Source organism: Choristoneura fumiferana, chromosome 11, assembly GCF_025370935.1.
Source record: "Choristoneura fumiferana chromosome 11, NRCan_CFum_1, whole genome shotgun sequence".
Lineage (NCBI taxonomy): Eukaryota > Metazoa > Arthropoda > Insecta > Lepidoptera > Tortricidae > Choristoneura > Choristoneura fumiferana.
Window position 1 is genome coordinate 5,627,502 of NC_133482.1, and position 19,039 is coordinate 5,646,540.

At 36.5% G+C, this 19,039-nt stretch overlaps 1 protein-coding gene across 1 annotated transcript in view; it reads right to left on the reverse strand.

Annotated features, from left to right (window-relative positions):
* LOC141432975 (uncharacterized) overlaps positions 1 to 18,165 on the reverse strand; it is a 518,418-nt gene extending 500,253 nt beyond the window's left edge. The window contains exon 1 of the mRNA XM_074094814.1: positions 17,904 to 18,165. Coding sequence (XP_073950915.1) covers positions 17,904 to 17,905 — 2 coding nt within the window. The 5' untranslated portion in view covers positions 17,906 to 18,165. The remainder of the gene's footprint in view (positions 1 to 17,903) is intronic.
* Between the last annotated feature and the right edge of the window lie 874 nt (positions 18,166 to 19,039).

Here is a 19,039-nt window from a genome sequence, read left to right on the forward strand (position 1 = left end):
GGTAACGCAGGAGACGCCCAAAGTTTCGGTAAAATAGTTGATTGGCCCATTAACGGGTTTTAGCCCGAGCAAAGCTCGGTCGCCCAGGTATAAATTGTTATAACGACAAATTCGGTATTCGAAATACCATAGCATACCTACTACCCTGATTCCGTTTTCAATAGATTTCGAATCGCGACACAAGTATATTCAGGGAAGCCAGTTAGCGACACAAAACCGGGGTCCGCCCCAGTTCTTTATTGTGCGTAATATTGACTGGATGAAACAATAATACTGGCTGATTACAGTATCGACCGCCCACGCTTTGGCGCTGTTACTTATTTTATGCCTCATTCTACGACAATAAACGCTTAGGCAATTTTCCTTTCAAGTTTCAAGTATCAATAGATTAATTTATTCTTTCATTCAAGTACAATGGAGACTCATCTGAGAAATAAACGTCGTGATATCAACCGACGATTCAGTTTAGGTGAAATTGAACTGCTCTGCGTTTGGTCGTTTATGAAAAGATCATGGGAAAAAATCAAGATCTTTTATAATTGCGGTCTAAGGTAACGTGACGTCACAGGTGATAATAGACAATGACTAGTGATTGGAAAAGTCGATAAAATATACATCAAATTATTATTATTATTCTTATTTTATTTATTATTATTTCCTCTAGTGGAAAAGGCAAAGGTTCAACACAAATTACCTACAGCCAAGTTTTCATTATATATTTTTCTTCTTTTCTTCTATTCTATACGAGATGACGTTTAGCGTAACCATAGACGCCTACGCACTGTCCGTGTCCGTCCTCGCTTAAAATAAATATTGAAATCAACCACAACAATTCCGAGTAATTATTAAGATTGATTTCAATGCATTTTCCGAAATCTCTACATTAAGTATTAATTGCCACATTTATCCATATCGATAAGTTATCGTTTCCCATCAATATACGATCATAGATATCTAGAAATTGCAATGGCAGATATTTTTGAGGTTATTAATTCGTTCCTTCGATTATTGAAGGGTATTACAAATGATATTTTTCAGTGGTTACTTAGTTGATTTTAATTCTTTGTGAGTTTCTTTAAGTATACAACATTTTAAGTGATGGTTACTGTGTAATCCGAGAAAAAAGTGTGACAGTGTCTTCGAGAAGTGTTTGTTTACATGATAAGACACGTAAGGATGAATAAACCTTAATAATACTGACCTAAGGTCCTACTACAGCGAGTACATACAAAATTATACAAAATACATATGAATAAGGGCTAGATGACCCGGCAAACGTTGTTTTACCAAATAAAAATGAGGAATAGGGGTGGGAGGGTGAATACGTAATTCTTTATTGCACACCACACCACACCACAAATCAGTACAAAAAACATACAAATACAAAAATAAAACACAAACCTCATCCTGACACCAGATATATTTGAAGAAGTTAAAAATAGGTATAAGTATATAAATGCAATAAAACTGTTGTAACATTTAACACTTTTTGAAGCTATAGTTCGATAAATAAAACCAGAAACCTTTCGAATTGTGAAAAATAAGTAAGTATTTACGGGAAGTTTTATTACCTTTTTAAACAACGCCTTGCTTTTAAAATGAGCCTGTTTCGCGGTAATGCTTTTTCTAGAGGGTGAACTGGAAAGCTAAAGAAAGCTGGCGAAAGCTTTTTCTTTCAAAGTAACTCTTTAATTAGGTACCTAGTTCGTCAACGTTTTGCGAGCCCGGGCTCCAGCGGGCGAAGTGTTTTTCGGGCAAATTGTATTTCGCTAACCCTACCTATCTCCGCGTTCGTAATTCAGGGAAAACGAAATCGATTTTTATTCGATGGGCGTAGGTTCAAAGATATTGATAAAACGTTAAGGAAATTCTGTAGTCGTGCATTAAGTATGTGAACAACAACTGGTATTTTATACGGCTTGGCCAGGAATACGCGCGAGTAACGACGGAGCGTCGAGGATTTTCTTTAAAAAAACTATTTTCTTTGTTCCTTGCGGGGTTGCCAGTATGCGAAAAGCGTGTCAACCGCGCATTGAACAGGGCATCCGCGCAATCAAACTGACTTGGTCTAGGTAGGTACAGTCAAGGGCAAAGATATCGACACGGCCAAAGTTGCAAAAATATGTATACACGGCCTTAATGTTAAGTGCATAAAGTCGTGTATACATATTTTTGCAACTTTAGCCGTGTTGATATCTTTGCCCTTAACTGTACCTGTTTAAGTACATACATTTGAGAAAAGTTTTCCTGCCGGCCGCGTGGCCGCGTTAGGTATTCGTTTGGGATATTGCTGTCTTTATCGCTTGTGAATAAGCGCTCGCAGCCCCCCCCCCCATGCCTTCCGCAACGACGTCCGTAATTTATATCGAGATAGCTGTAGGCTTTTCAATCTTTGGGCGGTTGAATTTTGGGTTTTGTTGTCCTCATATTACAGAAATCAATGATATTTTACAATCAAGATATTCATTGTATTTTCTATGCCTGTGGTTTTTTTTATTAGTCTGTTATTCTCGTGCAAAGTTGACATCTTTTTTTGTCGACTTTTGAGGTCCTGTAATTCTTATATTACATATTTACCTAAGTATATGAAAATCTGAAAAACCATAGGCATAGATAAAAATTACGTCTAGTCCATACTTACAAAATTTCATCTATTTCTGTTGCCTAGTTTTCAAATGAAACCGGGACTATACGTTTGTATGGAGAATGGAACGAAGAGACTTCTCTTAAATACTTAGTAAATAAAATTAAAAATGACATAGGTATTGTTTCTTGTATGGAGACCCCTTAATTTTTATTTTGTTTTTCAATTATTTGTCGCGTTACTATTGTGGCAGCAAAAAAACTATCGATTAATAAATAAATGGTCACGTTCGGTTCATGAGTCCTGCGACAGACAGGTACATGGACAGATGAACAGTGTAGCGACATTATAGGGTGTCGTTTGTCATATTTTGGGTTACATTTCTGAGGTCGACAGCAATGACCAAGATCCCCTTTACCTGCTAATCTACTACCAGGAAGCAGCCATGGAACCTAGTTACGAAATAGCAATTACAAAATTATATAATAGTTCAGTAAATATTTGATTTTACGTTAATTGATACTGAATAACCTCTTTCAGTTCGAAATAACGTCTTCCTTTCCACTTTATTTAGTTTCCATCGAACAAATCGTAAACCAAATATCTAGTGAACCATATTTCGACCCTCAGAAAAGCCATCCGGAGTTACTCCTCCATATTATACGCTTCATGGACTCCATTCCATCACAAAAATATTGTCTTTCTGTCTCTGTACTTGTACCTTAGGTTTCAACGGTATTGGCCCGATCGCGCGCTCGTGTTATTTTAATTGGTCAATTACAACAGCTACCTAATTTAGTAATGGAATAAAAACAAAACATTTAGCTCTCTACATGCAGCAATTATGTCTAAACTAGCCTTTACGACGACTCCGCCCGCATTAAACGTTACACTTGAATTGGAATTGCGGAATTGTACAAAAATACCCGTGAAAATGCCTGAAACTTACATCGGATCTTCAGTAACGTTAACGTTGCATAAAAAATACCCGCGCCAAATTTCATGTTTCGAATCCTGGTTATTGAGATTTGGTTAATTTATCCCGCCCTCATAGGAATTTTTAGATGAAACGTAGCCTATGATTTCCTCCAGAGATCCTTCATATTGGTGCATCCATTTTGGAGTGAAATATTTAAGCCCAATTTACACCGCGAGCGGAGCCGACTCATTAATGACTTATTGTTAGTGTCACGTACAACGATCGGCATGAAAGTACTTACAACTGTACCTCTATGAAGTTGGTAGTTGTAAGTTAAACTAAGTCAATAATGAGTCTGCTCCGCTCGCTCGTTATAGAAACAAACACTCACGTACTCACAGACTCTAAGACTTTTGCATATATGTAAGTAGGTATAATATTATAACAATGGTTAAACAAGTGTCTGGTTCTATTCTACCCACGACAGAACGGAGAACAGTACATACGTTTTGGGTAAGAAGTTGTGTATTTGTGCAAGTAAAATTTGCTTGCCATAAACTAAGAGAATAACAAATTAATTTTAAGTGTGAGCTCCCCAAGATACCTAGTATAGGTGCGTTTATATTCTTAAATTAGCGCACAGCTATTTTTGTCACAAATAATTAAACAATTATACAATAAACAGGACTTAATTTTAGGGTTCGGTTCGGTACCTATCGTAAGGTCGGTGAGCAAAGTTAATTTATAGTTCAACTAAGCTACCACGGCTACCATGTAGCCTTTTATCTGCGTTTGCGGAACTTGCACTATTCTGTGCAACAATTTTTAGATGGTTTTCATAATTTAAACAAGATAAACTTTCCCTGAAAGATGATGAAAAGAGGTGGCCGTCCTGTTACTTCTGTAACTAACGAAAACATCGAAGCGGTAAAGATTTTTTTTCACGAAAACCCGAAAACTACTTACAAGGAGATAGAAAAATCCCTAGTGATGCCATCGCCGATAATTAATAAAATTTTAAATTGTTATCTACAAGTGAGGAATCTTCGTTAGGTTCCTCGTGCTTTGACAGCTGAACAAAAACAAGCTCGCGTGGCCTGGTGCCGGGAAATGCTTGAAAAATTTGAAAATGGAGAGGACCGCAACGGAATTAATTATTACTGGAGACAAGAGTTGGATCTATCAACATGACCCACTAACTGAACGGAAGTCGATGGTTTGGGTGTTTCCGGACGCAGAACCTCCGCGGAAAGTCAAACAAGAACGCAGTGTGGGGGACTGGCAATTTTTTTTAGTGCAAGTGGTCATTTTGAAACAATTTCTTAAGAAAGTAAAAAAACTGTTAATACAAAATGGTACACGAAAGAGTGTGTGCTAATCTGTGTTTCACGCGTTACATCTAAAACTCCAAAAACAGGTTCGTGGGGGTTTTTTTGCATCACGACAATGCATCACCGCACAAAGCCAAATTAACTCAAGATTTTTTGAAAAGCCAGAAATTCAACAAATGAGCTAATCGCCCTATAGCCCTTATCTAGCTCCGCGAGACTTCTTTCTCTTCCCAAAAGTGAAACTTGGACTCCGTGGCTATCATTTTGAAAGCCCTTAGGACGCCCGGAATGCTTTTAGAGCAGCGGTTGACGACCTCCCTAAGGAAGAGTGTCACCAGTGCTTTAAATTATGGTTTAGACGAATGAATCTGTGTATAGAGACTAATGGAGAATATTTTGAAAAGTTGTAATAAAGAAAATTTTCTAATGCCAAACATTTTTTTGTATCTCAGAAGTTTCCTAGATATCTAACAGTGAATAATTATAGATGTCACCACCACGCAGATTTATTTTATCAAAATACTCATCGGAATAGGCAATAAATAATCTAAATACCCTCATTGAAACACTTGTTTGGCTTTGACATGTATATTACGTCGCGCCAATCTCAGCGCTGTCTCAACAGACTGGGCGAATCTATTCGATTACGTATTCATTTAGGTTAAATAAAACGTTGACATCTTTTTGGCGCTAAAAGCTAAAATATAAACCTAACATAAAGTACTTGTGCTTTTTATTTACTCAGTTATATTAAAATTAATATAAATTACTTAAATCAATAACCCAAACTAAAGATTTTTTACATTATCGTTGCCCCAATCGATCTGGTCTAAACTTGAAAACTTTATATACAACTATGGTCCAAAAAAAATTTTTTTTTGATATTTTGGTAAATAATTAGTACTGCTTCTTAATATACCTCTAATTATCAATCTTGTAAGCTCAAAATCCAGTTAAAAATGTCACCTGTTGCAGTGGAATACAGTTTTTTATGTTATCAACGTCTAATTTTGGACCACATAAACCTGAGTTTACGGTCCGATCTGAAGATTTGCGATATATGTCAATGAGGGCTATCGTTTTTTGTCTCACTAGATGGCGCACTGTTGCGTGAGGTTATTAAGTATGGTTTTGAAAGTCTGTTATTACGGGCGTGAAAACAAAGTTTAGATTAAAATCATATTTAATACACCTTAAAACCGTACCAAATAAATATCGAGCATGCGACAGTGGTGCATAGTCCCCGTTTTGTTCGGAAAAAAGGGAGGACAAAGGTTTCCGAAATACAAAACTATCTCAAAACACAGACATTCATTGCCCCGGAACGCATATTTGCCATAATTAATTTCAGATATTGCAAAACACTCACAAAATTATTCTAATTATAAATAAACCCGCGTAGCTCACCCAAAAACTATGAGATTTGACATTTCGGAGACCTCACGCTACACTAGCGCCTCTAGCGGCGAATTCATACGCGATAGCCCTCATTATTGCAATGATACCAGAGACAATTTATTTTTTACTAATTTTTATGGGTTTAACCCTTTTGGGTTAAATAATTTATTACGTCTAAACGGTTTGATCCAAAATTATTCTAACTACGTCTTAATTAATGATTTATTACATTATTTCAAATTTTAATATGTATACCTAGTAAGGAATTTGTGCTTTCTATTTTCTAGTTTTTGTTTTAATTCGTTTAAATTTCAGAATTCCACGAAATAAAAAATAAACCATAAACAATACCGCCTCAGGTGAAGACTTTTTTTTTAACAGTAGGTATACCTAGCACTTCATTTGTAAAATAACGAATAAAAGTAAGTACTTAATTGTTTCAGTTCATTGATATTGGACCTCCGCAAAGTAACGCCCAAGTTAATAAACAGCAGTAACAAAAAGACCAGCGTCGGCCGCAAGGTTGACATCATGCTGAGTTGGGACCATTTCGTGACAAAATTTATTTCCTTTTTTTCTTTTTCTTTTATCTGTAAAAAAATGTCACGAATAAATGTTTTTCTTTCTTTCTTTCTTAAAAAGACCAACATAATATTATTATTTAGCCTATAACCTTTCCCACTGCTGGGCAAACGCCTCTCCTCTCTTGACTTCCAGATCTCCCTATCCAGAGCTATACCTATCTGGGCACTCGGTCAGTTCCGCGTCAGGTCATCGCACCTGTCGGCCTCGGCCTGCATAATACATAATTATATATAGTCAATTTATATTGTTACAGTTCAATACCGAACGTACCCCCATTTATGTATAAAAAGAGTTTTCTATAAAAAGATAGGTCAACTCAACATTGTTTAGATACCGTAATGTGTTACGTCTGACCTTGATAATTAATGGCACCAAAAATTGGCACCCTGTGACTACACTACTAAATTGTAAGTAAGTAAATACAATATTTAGGTACAAAAACGCGGCAACCGCCATCTCAGTCACTTTACGGAGTCGCGCGTTACGGGTAGTAACTAATAGATAAATGACTATTTGAAATAACGTGAAGCGCTTTTTAACAACGCGTTTTCTCGGCAATTTTTAGAGTGAATGCGTGAAAGTAACAAATTTTGTTGAAGAAATCGAAGGAAATAGTTAAAAAAAGTCAACTAAGAACCTATCTATCTCGACAAGAGTTTTCAAACAGTATTTTAGTTCGTAGCTAAGTCAAATTTAGCATTTTTTTATGTTTTCGATGGTCATAATTTGTGTTTTTTTTAAGTTTATACTGTAATTTTTTATATTCTTGAATATAAAAGGCAAATATTTTATGTAAATGCTAATTTATGATACTGCACAAGCTATTATTAAGTATTTTTTCTACTCCTATATTATTATCTGTAAATTACTTAATCACGAACACTAATATAAGAGTATGTATTGTATTTTAGACGACCAGATGGTCTGGTGGTTAGAGAACCTGACTACGAAGCTTGAGGTCCCGGGTTCGATTCCCGTGTCGGGGCAGATATTTGTATGAAAAATACGAATGTTTGTTCTCGGGTCTTGGGTGTTTACTATATATTTAAGTATGTATCTATCTATATAATTATATTTATCCGTTGCTTAGTACCCATAACACAAGCTTTGCTAAGCTTACTTTGGGACTAGGTCAATTGGTGTGAATTGTCCCGTGATATTTATTTATTTTTTGCAATAATCTGGAAATTTCTACATATTCGCCATGACAGCGCTTGTATCATATTTACGATACGCTGCAGCCGCTAAATTTGCGTCAAAAATGCCCGACTACTTACTTAGCAAATTTCTCAATTCCTACAGTTAAGTAGTGAGTGAGTAATTAATGTAATTATAGAAAGAAAGCTCGCTACGCCCAACATCGTAAACCACGCCATTGGCCTTTTTTGAGCCCTCTTATACTAACTGTTGCATAAAATATCAAATGATTACCCCAGCAGCACGCGACTATGCGCGAATGCACCAATCTGCTCTACATTCGATGGTGTTAGCATGTGATTTGATGTCTAGACATGTTTACGAGCAGATTGGACGGTGATAAGGCTGTACGCAACCTTAACCGGTTCTCCACGGTTGGATAAACAACCCAGCAAAGGTCGACTTCCCCGGGAGTTAGGTTTTCGCCGGGTGGACAATGTTGCATTTACGCTAAAAGATTTTAAAGTTGTTTGCGTATTTTAAAATGGCCTGCGTATTTTTAAAGCGAAATTCAGTGTGTACCTAGTTTTTGATTTGGTAGACACTAGTATTTGCATTTTAGGAGATTTTGGTAGTCCTTTAGAATTTAAACCTATGAAAGAGTTTACGCAGCGTAAACCACTGGGGCTAGAGACTTGAAATTTGTTGTCATTTTACTAAATTCATACGAGTTAAATGCTACTAAATTTATTCATCCACAGTCAAGTGTTATAGATTAAAAGAAAAAATGAAGTTCGCTTTATGCATAATAGTTGAACGAACTAAAATTGGCAAAGGTAAGAAACTCTTTGCGATTCACCCAGATATATAATTTGGGAATCCCCTCCACTTAGATATCTTATGACACTTATCCCACCCATCTCCAACGAAGAAGCGATTAGCTATTGAGACAATATTCTCGCTCAAGAAAAGAACAATAAATATAGATCTTGTGTCAATAAAAGATACAAATTAATGGTTGGTCTTCACAGATCCGGTGAGAAATCTTTTTCTACTAGGTTGTCTCAGCATCAAGATCTATCAAGGATAGAATCCGGTCAGCAATACTCGCTTGGTGATTAGAACTCACGCCGCGGGGCGAACCATACCGGACGAAGTGCAAAATTCGAACTTCGTATCTTGCCGTCCCGCTGACGCTAATATTGTTTAATACGAGAATGAAAGGGACGGTACGATACCAATTTCGATTTTCGAATTTCGTAGTAGCCCCCAGTCATACTCATACCCTTTCGTAGCCCAGCCACTAAGCTAAAGAAACTAAACAGTCGCTTTTCGCTGCTCGCCAACTCGTATATATAGTTTCTAGCTTACTCGCTGCTCGTTCATCGTCGGTAATGGAACATGTGCCTATAGGTTAAATCTATGCGTATTCATGGCATCAGTCCAATCATACAAATCACTGAGATAATGTCATGCTGCATCTTAAATGCGCGCAGCACGAGTTGAGTGCCAGCATCAAACTGTTACAAAACCCAATGTCGTGCTCAGGCACACATCCAAGAATAATTTGATGTGTTAGCATTACATTGCGACATTCGTTTGATCACTACAACTTATCAGCCTTCCGGCCCTGCAGTGTAACTTGCGCTAATTTAATCGCACATGTCAACAGAGAACTATTAAATAAAGTACATAGTAAGTAATATTATAGCAGGTTGCCTAGCTCCGTAGGTTAGTCAAGTGCACTCCAGAGATTACTAATACCTTTCATATTGTCACTTTCCGAGCCCTTAACGCCTAAGAGACGCCATTACCGAAACTTACTAACTATAATCTATTAGGCTGATTAAGATAACTTGTGCGAAACTCGCTCCACCCTTAGGCTGTTGCAAGTTAAATGTACATACTCGTAATATAATAATATATTAATGTGGGCTTTTTTGCTTAAAATAGATAGATAGATAATCTTATATAGATGTGAGGGTAAATATAATTATTATACTATCGGGACCCACTACGACGAGTAAACTTTTTAGTAGGTATCCAAAAGAACACCACAAATCAAACTGTTTACACTGTAAATAAACTGTAAAGGCTCTTTTAGGTATCATAAGTAAAAGTGAAGAATGCACTTCTTTCAGAATAAAGTCATAAGTACCTACGTAGGTAGGTACCTCAAGGAATAATAACAGCTACATGAAAATACGACACCCATGCTTTAAATAACCACTTATGTTAACTTAACCTTTGTTTGACGTTATTTTGCTTTTCACTTAGACATTACCTACTTTCATTGGATAGACACAGCCGAAAGATTTTTTTTTACAAAGGGTTTGTAACTTTTGAATGGAAGACACGAAAAACAAAATATAAGTTAAGTACATGTAGGTACATACTGGGTGTTGACTGACACACAAACAATGAATTTAAAAATATCGTCCTCGTAGAGCGAAAAGTCACTAAGTCGTATTTTGCTGTTTTGAGATACGGAGGTTTAAAGTTGTGAAAACTAAAGAAAATGTAACGTTTTATGGCGTGAGATATTTATCATAATTGTGGTCTCATTGCAATGATGTAATGTCACGGTATAAGCTCCAACTGCCAAATGGAAACAAAAAGCTTAATTTTCCAAGTTATTAGCGATAATTACTTTTATCTCTTAAATTATGAACCTAAATGTCAGATAGTGATTTTTGACTAGAGCTAATGACTATTGGCATGTTATTTAAAGCTCATATTACCATAATTTGATAATCGAAAACTCATTGCTGAAAATCACATTCCTAGCAACACATCCTCGCACATCTCTGATGGTAACTCTCTGGATGAAATGAAAACGAAGCTCCACCTTTGGAGAACATATCGCTCATACAGTAGAATAATGACGTATTTACAAGAAAATAAGTCTTAGATTTTAAATTTACGGTTTGACAATATCTTTTAATCACTTTCTTATGTAATCGTCACAAATCAATTGTGTCGATGTACTGTTGGATGATCGATTTAGACAAATCGTTTATGGGCAATTAAGCTCACTAAATAAAATAATTAAGTAACTCAAAAAGTATTTTATTCCATCATTCACTCCAAACTCTGGACCGCAGAGAATGTCGTGGCACAAATTAAAAAAGTTCCGCCAGTGGGGTAGGTTGTGATTCTTAAAAGGTCCTAATTTACCGAAGACGGGAATCCCGGATAAAGATTTCTTACAAACAGCCCGGGGTGGGTATCGATTTCCGTTTAATAAAATTACAACTGTCTCAAGTTGGTAATAGAAGCGATTTTTTTTTATTTGTAAAGTGTCGTTACGCGATAATAGCGTTGGATATTTTATATTTTTATTTTAGCTTTACTTTTTTCTCTATTTCGGATTTGACCAAAAACGTCTTATTTGCGCGGAAATCAGCATACAGATGTAGTGAATAATTTTTTGCCGTCGTATTTTGTCGTAAAAATGAAGAGGCCTTTACCCAGCAGTGGATGGATGTGGGCTGATTTGATTGATTTTGATTGAATTTTGCCGGAAAAGTTCGTATTATATTGCTGTCTCAACTAGCTTACTGAAGTTTACTGAAGCTATACTGAAGCTAAATACGAACTTATTCGACAAAGCACGATGACAAAAACATTATTCAATAGATCTGTAAGTATCAACAGAAATAAATACTTACCTATGAAAGAGTTACTAACTGGCAAACAACGCACATCCTAAATTAGGTATCTACTTTTTTTTTTATTTGACTGGATGGCAAACGAGCAAGTGGGTCTCCTGGTGGTAAGAGACCACCACCGCCCATAAACATCTGTAGCACCAGGGATATTGCAGATGCGTTGCCAACCTAGAGGCCTAAGATGGAATACCTCAAAAGCCAGTAATTTCACCGGCTGTCTTACTCTCCGCGCCGAAACACAACAGTGCAAGCACTGCTGCTTCACGGCGGGATTACCGAGAAAGATGGTGGTAGCAATCCGGGCGGACCTTGCACAAGGTCCTACCACCTGCACTAGAGCCACAGGCTTGAAACTTGAGACACATATTTCCAGTAATTTAATGAATCCTTCAGGCATTACTTTGCGGAAGTCCATATCAATGAACTGAAACAATGACTTTGCTTACCCGCGACCTTAAGGTAAGCAAGTCAACATCATCATCATCATCATCATCATCGACCTCTCTTAGTCCACTGCTGGACATAGACCTCTCCAATTGCACGCCACTGAGCACGATCCTCGGCCACTCTCATCCAGCTACTGCCAGCTACCCTGCGAATATCATCGCTCCACCAACAAGTAAGGTCGCGGGTGAGCTAAGCAATTGTTTCAGTTCATACATATTTCCAATGCACTGAGAAGAAATTATTCGAAAGCCCCACAAGGAACTATGCAGCCTTTTTAATTAATTTTGCTTCTAGCATTAAGAAAGTTTTGACCGCATCCATATACAAAAATCTATTGAATTACATTCTCAATCGGAAAGTAAATTTTACCTTTCAGCATTCACTTAGGTACTTGCATATACTTAGGTAAATTACCTACTAATTTTTTACCTGAGCTTAATAGGTTGGATATCCATAAAAATTCAAATTAAATTCATACTGTTGAAAACTAACTGTTATTCAAATTTCATTATATTCAAATTGTGTGTTTGTAATTTGTAATTCACTGAACTTGTGTCCCCATGTTGTTAAATAATGCGTCTTACTTAATTGTGTTTACCAAATATTAAAAAAACAACCGATATGATAACCCTCCTTTTTTGAAGTCGGTTAAAAACTGATCATGCACAAATCGCACAATACGCGAACCTGGGACAAGTACTCGTAAATATAAACACGTGTATATTTTATTAAAATAGTATTTACAATTAAGTACCTGTTGCAATGTGTGAAACCACAGAATAAGTAATAGTACAAGTACAGAAGCTCGAGCTTTGCTCGGGCTAAAACTCGATAATAAGGGTTTTCCCAGACATAAAACCAAGCTAAATCGATTTGTCATCCTCGAAAACCCCCACATATCAAATTTCATGAAAATCGTTAGAGCCGTTTCCGAGATCCCTGAAATTTATGTATATATACATATACATGTATACAAAAATTGCTCGTTTAGAGGTATTAGATAGATAGTCAAAGGAATTGTTGGCCAAATTAATACTAAGCCATGACCTTTTAGATTATTTTTAGAAGTCCTGTAGTTCTACCAGATAACCTGGAAACTGTAACAGGATCTTGTACTATGGTCAACATAAATAAAAATAAAAACGATTGAGTATTGACCCCCAACACAAACAAAAGAACTAATGGAGCAGGAACTCTAACATTGGTATATAATAGACATTGCATATCTACACAAAGCGTGCAGTGTTGATGCAGAAATACACGCGTCGTACGTACAGACGGGTGCACTTCATTATAATACATTTAGTTATAAGACCTTGGCATAATAATAGAACGCTCGGTTACGACGCATCTCATTCCATTCAACAAAACAATAATACAAAACGATACACGTGACATATTTCAATTCTAAATCATTGTTATGAGCTAGATTCTCGTAGCCATCAAGACCTGCATAGCTTGCCTCATTTGTAGGACCTACATTCGAAATTACGTAAGTACTATCTCATTTATGTAGAAACTAGCTTTTTCCCGTGACTTCGTCCGCGTGGAATTCGGTTATCGCGCGCTGTTCCCTCGGAAACTGCATTTTTCCGGGATAAAAAGTAGCCTTTGTCACTCTCTGGCCCATAAACTATCTCTATATATGCCAAAAATCACGTCGATCCAACGCTCCGTTTCGACGTGAAAAACGCGACAAGCATACAACATACAAACACACACACTTTCACATTTATAATATTAGTACGGATAGTTCTCGATGACTTTAAAAATAAAGCTCCTGCGTAAATATGCGTTCGCTAATTTGTCTCTACTACTTAGTACCACTACCATGAGTTTACAGTGACCGTCGATAGCGACAGCGTAAATTATTTGTAGAGGCGCTGTACAATTCTCCATACAAATAATTTACGCCGTCGCTATCGAGTACGGTCACTGTAAACTCATGGTTGTGGTACATCTCTACGCATTTACGCAATACGGAAACTAGAAACCCTAAGTAGGTACAACGGAAAACAAAGATTAGATAGGATGCAGTATAGCTTGCTAAGGGCCTTGCGCGTGCCTTGAATAAACACCCAAGATTAGGATTAACACCATAGCTACAGACAGCGGACATAATTGAATATACAGGTACATGCTGAGATCCAACTAACCATTGAGCGTGCGAGCGTGATGCTTTATGTCCTCGATAAATGCTTGCGAGTCTCGAAAAGCCAATGCCAGTATACCAGTACTATTGCGACCGCTGAAGCAAATACTTATACTGATGGGATTGAACGATACGTTTGTCATTCCTGGTTCATATTTCACTGTAGTGTAACAAGGGTAAAACAGCCATTCATAAATAAGACAGAAAGGAGAGTAAATGGTTTCAAATTTGTCGTAGATGAAATCAAAATTAAACCGCTCTGATAATTATACTGCAAAAACATTTAAAAGGGACAATAAATACTTACACAATTGCAATAACAACAATGGCGAGTCCGATTCGTGCACTCGGTTAGGCACAAATTTAAAAGTGGATCAGTAATTTTTGGACCTTTTACCTTATTTGTGCTGTGACCTACTTTTTCCAAACATAATATTTACTGTTCCCTATAGGTTTTGATCCCCAAGTTTTTGTATGAAGATACACTATTGAATGGTTGTTTTTTTATCGCGTGGATTCATGCAAGCAGTTACTATCAAAATAGACTTATCTATTCTTAATCTTAAATAAAGACGGACATCGTCCAATGAACTTAGGTACGATTAGGGTTGCCATACGTCAGGATTTGTCCGGACATGTCCGAATTTTTGACCCTTTATCAGGATTGCGGCCAGACTTGCCAAGTGTCCGGATTTTTAGAAATGACCTGGACCTGAGAGAAAAAAAAATTGGAGTCGGGCGAAGGGAAAGGGCAGCGTAGATCCACGATACATTCGTGTCGTGCGGTCCCTCTGTCACTTATACTATTTAATACGAGAGCGAGAGGGACGGTACGATACGAACTTCAAGTTTCGAGTTTCGTAGTAGCCCTGCAGTAGGTACACCGCGCGGACGCAGTGCCACGCCGGCACGTTCTTCAACCTACGTCAAGGGCCATCCATAAAGCATGTCACACCAATTTTGACCATTTTAGCCCCCCCCTCACCCCCTTATCACATGTATTGCTACGAAGGTTGCTATTATTTTGTTCCTGTGACACAAATCGCCTGACACTTAATGTGTGACAAGAAATGTCAGGACTTTTAGGGTGATGTCAGGATTTTTTTAAAGACTTTTCAATTTTTCATATGGCAACCCTAGGTACGATACTTCATATCAAGACCGCAAGTTTTAATCTGTTACTCATAAAACGTAAACCGAATTTAACCTGTATATTTTGGAGTCATCATTTGAGTGTTTATTTCATTTGATTTACGTGGGCGCATCTTTGTTGACATAGTAGAAGATTCTTTTACCAGGTTATCTGTAAGACGTCTTAAAATATAATCGAAAATGTCTTCAAATTCTACAGCGTATTCATAAAAAATGTGACCACGAAAATGGAAGCGGTTGGAACGCACGAACCCTTTGTGCCTTCATACTTTAGTTGCACCTATTGCAAGCGACCACGGTTACGAAGGTAGACAGAACCTGTTCTTACGTATTCAATCCCGAGAATGCTACATATAATACGATGCTGCGTATCTCAAGGCAACCAAGCCTCGCAAAATATTATCGTTTAGCATTCTTAGTATGCTATTAATTGCACAAGTAAAAACCTGAATTTAAATTATAAAATTAGTACTAATGACCGCGATATTCTAAAACATTGTTATACAAGTAAAATCTCGGATTATTAAAAGTGGCGGGCTCTATAAAAAAAACAGGGAGAATACAATAGAAAAATTACTTGAGTGATCATTGCACTGAGAATAGATTTTCTATTCACAACGTACCTAGGTGATAGCAAAATTCGTATTTTCGTCGCAAGCACATCAGCGTATAATATCAAGTTATAAAAGGTGGTAAAAATTAACTCAGGGATGTCATCACAACATAATATGAATAGCGATGCCAGATTATGTTAATTAAATCTCTTAATTTTAGCTAATCTTATTAGACGCGGAATATGCAATGCCCTCAGTTAATTTACTAAAATTACAAATACATACGTAGCAAAAAGCCATCTCACATCAAAGGTTAAATCGAAAATAAAAGGAAAACTCAATTATTTTTAATGTGCCTACATTTTTGAGACGTTTGGGGTAGAAGCCATGGGTCCTTTTAATATTTATAAATCATTGTCATCCAAATTAATTACAGCTTCGGGTGACCAGAGGGCTGGCTTTTTCTTAGCACAAAAATTAAGCATTGCCATACAGCGTGGTAATGCTGCCAGCCTTCTGGGCACCTTACCACCTGCCACCTTTTGGGCAACTTTTTTATTTATAATTTTAGTTTGTATGTAGTTTCAGTTACCTTTATTTTGTTTTATAATAAAGTGATTTTTAATTATTATGTCTGGGTCTCGCGGAAGTTTTAATCCGCTATGTTTTTGATCTAATGTCAATTTAGCATGTATATTATATCCCAGCCTTTATACGTCCCACTGCTGGGCGCAGGCCTCCTCTCAGAACAAGAGGGCTTGGGCCATAGTTCCCACGCGGGCATATTATATAAAACCGTTTAAATATTAATGTTCATATCAGATGTTTATATAATATTGTTAAAAGAGTACTTTTCACGACATAAATAATTTATCTTTTCATTGTAGGTACGTTCGAAATATTTTGCTTTAAGTATATTTTATTTTATTGCAATGCAGTGAACCTTTCAGATTTAGCTGTAGTATTTTCTAAGTAGGTACCTATGTGAATTTAATAAGTTGTATTTGTGTCGATGTTATTAATGGTACCAATGATGGGTAGTACTAGTCCAGTACTAGGTACATAACTAGTAGAGTTTCAACAAATTGAAAGTTTAGTCCTTTATTTCTTAGAGTCCAATTTCTTAGAAAATTGGCTATATAGCTAGATATAACTATGCACGTTATTTCATTATTAAATTATTAGCTGTTGACTAAAATTTCGACTGCAGCCATTATCCAGGAAATAAAACAACCTATATTAAATAATCTGCTAAGACAGAGTAGCTTTCTATTTGTGAAAAGAATGCTTATATCGGTTTAGTCATTCCAGAGACCTCTACATACAGACAAAGTTCACAACCTTATCATATATCATACGAAGGTATACAATGAGTACTTAAAAAAAAAACTTCATGAGTCCGATTAAAAGTATCCGTATAAAAGACGTCTCACAGAGAAAATAATATAAGGCTTACCGGCTAAAATCAAAGCTACCCCCTTAAGCTCCTTACAGCCAAAACTTTTTGGTTTATAATGTCCGCGTTCCAATACGAAACTTCTCAGTCTACCCTCGAGGATGAATTAATTCAGTATTATCGGTCCAACTTCTAGACAATCGTTTAGAATTCAGCTTAATCAATTGTCCGACTCAAGAAACTCGTTACTACAAGAATACTCACGTATTGAACTAATATAATAATATATATTAGAAGTCTGCTACATAGATTAAAACAAAAAAAATAAGATAGTGATTGATTAAACTGTTTACTTACTTCTTAGTTAATATTAAAATATTCTTAATGTACCTTTTAATCTAAACTGACTGATTCTTATGGGAATGTGTTTAATGTATAATTTTAATAAAAAATAACCATAAGTAAAACTTAACTATAAACTAAATTGTATAATTTGTTGATTAAATATTACTTTGGGAAAAATTCAGTTTTTTCTATAGCTGACATTTAAATTGTTAGTTATTATTCTGAAACTCACATTTTAGCGCAGTGTAGCTGAAAACCTCCGGCCAAAACTCGAAACACTTCGCACTCACAAATCACACTTTAAATAAAATACACCACTCATCGTAATACGAATACACTCGCGGCGCGACAGCAAGCGACACAGAAACAACCGTCTACTTCGACTGATGCCGGGGTACTGAAGTGTTCTTTATGAAGCTCGGAAAATGGGGAAAAACGACAATCGGCTATCCCATCCCTTTTCCACCACTTAACAGTCTTGCACCTCAACGCACTTGACGGGGGAATTATTAAATAATGACACGGTGCGATGATGGTTTCGCAGACAGACAGGTTATGTCGGGCAATTAAATAAAATATTGGAAGTGTAGGTATCCTGTGGGGTTGCGAGGCTTAATTTGTCATGAAAAACCTTTAATTTTGGAGTATAAATAATTCTGTTGGGCTAACTGAACAATAGTTATGTGTATTGTGCTAACTGTTTAGGCGTCTTAAAAAATAAACGTCTGGTACAAAAATACTTACGTCTTCGAATTTGAATGAAGTAGGTATTTTTATAATCGTGCGAATAATAAGTGTGATTTTATAACAACATTCGGCTTCTTTATGTTTTGCTAGTTTTACTCCGCGGAGATAAACTTTCCATTATGGACCATCGATTTAAATGTCCATTTTTTTTTTGTAGATAGTACTCATAAAAAGGAAGCGTTTTGCGAATTTTCAGGTTGCGGAAATGTGCGGTTCATGAGATATATTTTTTTTACCACCTGTGCGATTATCAAGGACCTGTGTACTAAATTTCAAATTTGTAGCCCCTAGTGATTTTACGCCGTGATTTGTTTGTAAGCAAAGAGTATTAGTACCAATATAGAAAAAGAGTGGCAACTCTATGGTCAAATTTGCATGTATGGTAACGAGCGCTATCTGGTAGCTAGCTGAAGAACTAAATCTGACATAACACACACATGTACATGCACGCACACAACAAGCTTAACGTCTATAAATAAAGCCCAGTTTAGACCTGGAAGAAAATTGCGCAAGTTGCATTTGCATTACATCGCGAGGCCGGAAAGCAAACGAGTTTATGGTGGTCACTTAATTTGGTCACCCGAGCGGAGCAATTTAATACAACTTTAAGAAAACAGCAAA